Source organism: Sus scrofa, chromosome 9 (genome assembly GCF_000003025.6).
Source record: "Sus scrofa isolate TJ Tabasco breed Duroc chromosome 9, Sscrofa11.1, whole genome shotgun sequence".
Taxonomy (NCBI): domain Eukaryota; kingdom Metazoa; phylum Chordata; class Mammalia; order Artiodactyla; family Suidae; genus Sus; species Sus scrofa.
Genome location: NC_010451.4, coordinates 50,988,063 through 50,990,605, shown reverse-complemented (window position 1 = coordinate 50,990,605; position 2,543 = coordinate 50,988,063). Strand labels below are relative to the sequence as shown.

The following is a 2,543-nucleotide window of genomic DNA, read 5'->3' as shown; positions in this document are numbered from 1 at the left end:
CAAAGTTTACAGATACATATAAAAATAGAAAATCTTATCAGGCAAACTGAATGCTTTAGAGGAAGCATATTCTATCATTTATTTAAGAAGAAGAACTAAGTGGAGTTCCCATTGTGGCTCAGTGGAAATGAATCTGACTAGCGTCCATGAGGATGTAGGTTAGATCCCAGGCCGTGCTCAGTGGGTTAACGATCCCACGTTGCGATGACTTATGCAGGCCAGCAGCTGTAGCTCTGATTTGATCCCAAGCCTGGGAATCTCCACAAGCTGTAGGTGCAGCCCTAAAACACAAAAAAGACCAAAAAAAAAAAAAAAAAAAAAAAGGAAGTGGGTGATTTTTAACAGACAATAAATTTCAAATTCCATTATGAAAACTATCATTTATTCTAGAGCCATGAATACTACATTGCGGAAAACCCTTTTCAGGGAGCTTTTCACATCCTTGTTCCTTAGGGAATAGATTAAGGAGTTCAGCATGGGTGAAACATTATTATTCAATATTTGCACCATGGCACCCACCAAGGCATTGGGGGTGGGCTGCAGATAGATGATGATTACAGGCCCATAGGCACAGAGGATTGCAGTGAGGTGGGCACTGCAGGTAGAGAACGCTTTCTGCTTACCCTCTGCTGAGCGGATTCTCAAAATGGCAATTCCAATGCGCGTGTAGGAGGCACAAACGCTGAACCAAAACAACAAAACCAGAAAGCCAATGTTAGTGGAACCTACTCTCTGGGCCAGGGAGCTGTCAGCACAAGCCAGGGGTAAGACAGCAGGAATGTCACAGAAGAAGTAGGCCACCTGATTGGGGCCACAGTAGGGTAACTGAAAGGTAAGGGACATAAGGATGGTGGCCTGAAGACAGCCCACCAACCAGGCTGCCATGACCAAACCGACACAGACTCCAGGTCTCATGATGAGCATATACCTGAGTGGGTGACAGATGGCAACAAAGCGATCGTAAGCCATCACAGAATAGAGGCAGCCTTCGGTAGAACCCAGGAAATGATAGAAGAAGAGCTGCGCAGCACACCCCTCGTAGGAAATGGCGCGGCTCCGGCCAGAGAGATAGAAGAGCATCTTGGGACAGGTGACAGATGGGAACAACATGTCCAAAATAGACAGGAGTCCCAAGAAGAAGTACATGGGGGTGCGAAGGGTAGAGGAGGAAGTAATTGCTACAAGGATGAGTAAATTGCCAAGCAGGGTGAAGAGGTAAATGGCTGAGAAGATGACAGAGAGCACAGGCTCCAGTCCCTCTGTCTGAGGTATTCCCAGCAGGAGGAACTCCTTCAGCTCTTCTGTGTCATTCCTCATGTTCCTGGCCGGAGGGTCTTGGGGAGATGAAAGGCAGGAAGCACGGATGTGGGGGCGGATCTGTGGCAGATGCAATCCCAGTGCATTGATCACGACCGGTCTCTGTTTAAAGATGATGTTGAAATTAAGAATTAGAAATTCTGCCAAGATCTATCCAGAGAAAACCACGACTCACAAAGACACATGCACTCCGATGTTCATTGCAGCACTCTTTGCAATAGCCAAGACATGGAAACAGCCTAAATGTCCGTCGACAGAGGAGTGGATCGAGAAGATGTGGTACATATACACAATGGAATATTACGCAGCCATTAAAAGGAACAAAGTACCAGCATTTTTAGCAACATGGATGGACCTAGAAATTATCATGCTAAGTGAAGTCAGCCATACAATGAGACACCAACATCAAATGCTTTCACTGACAGGCGGAAACTGAAAAAAGGACAGACTGAACTTCTTTGCAGAGCAGATGCTGACTCACAGACATTGAAAAACTTATGGTCTCCGAAGGAGACAGTTTGGGGGGTGGGGGGATGTGCTTGGGCTGTGGGATGGAAATCCTGTGAAATTGGATTGTTATGATCGTTACACAACTACAGCTGTGATAAATTGATTTGAGTAATGAGAAAAAAAAAAGAAATTCTGCCAAGAACATTTAGGGACTAGTAAAGCAAACCCATGTCTTCATATCTTGAGATATCATGGTCCTTCACCAATAGGGTTACAAAGCAAAACGAAGCTTTAACATGGTGAAAACTTGCATGTGCTAAGAGAACAAAGATATCAATACGGAACAGACGAATGTAGTTTGATTCTTGTCCGTAACCCATGATACAATGATAGATACCCTAAAATAGACCCACCTTAGTCTGATCCTCCTTATTCCTTTACAGATCATGTCTACAGTTCTCAGACATGTGGTCAAATACCCTTCAGAGCCATCAAATGTCGATGGATTCTGTTGAGAATAACAGATTGTGATGCAATCTCTGTTGTGCAATAAGCATTAAGATTTGGGTGTTTTGACATCCTTCTAGTTGGGTAAATTTCTTAGCTGAAACTTTTCTTATTTAGGAATATTCATTTGACCTAAAAGACACTGCTGGTGACAAATTTTGGTTCTAATCCCAGTGTTTTAGATTGTTTAGAGGTTAGCAGCTAAATTGTATTATGTAGATGGTAGGTTTTAGTGAGATATGTCATATATAAAAACGTGGATTTCAAAT

At 43.4% G+C, this 2,543-nt stretch overlaps 1 protein-coding gene across 1 annotated transcript; it reads right to left on the bottom strand.

Annotated features, from left to right (window-relative positions):
• Nucleotides 331–1,444, bottom strand: LOC100518982 (olfactory receptor 148-like). The gene has a single exon (XM_021063054.1). It carries the CDS (start codon nucleotides 1,315–1,317, stop codon nucleotides 382–384), a length of 936 nt encoding a protein of 311 aa, XP_020918713.1. The 5' UTR covers nucleotides 1,318–1,444; the 3' UTR covers nucleotides 331–381.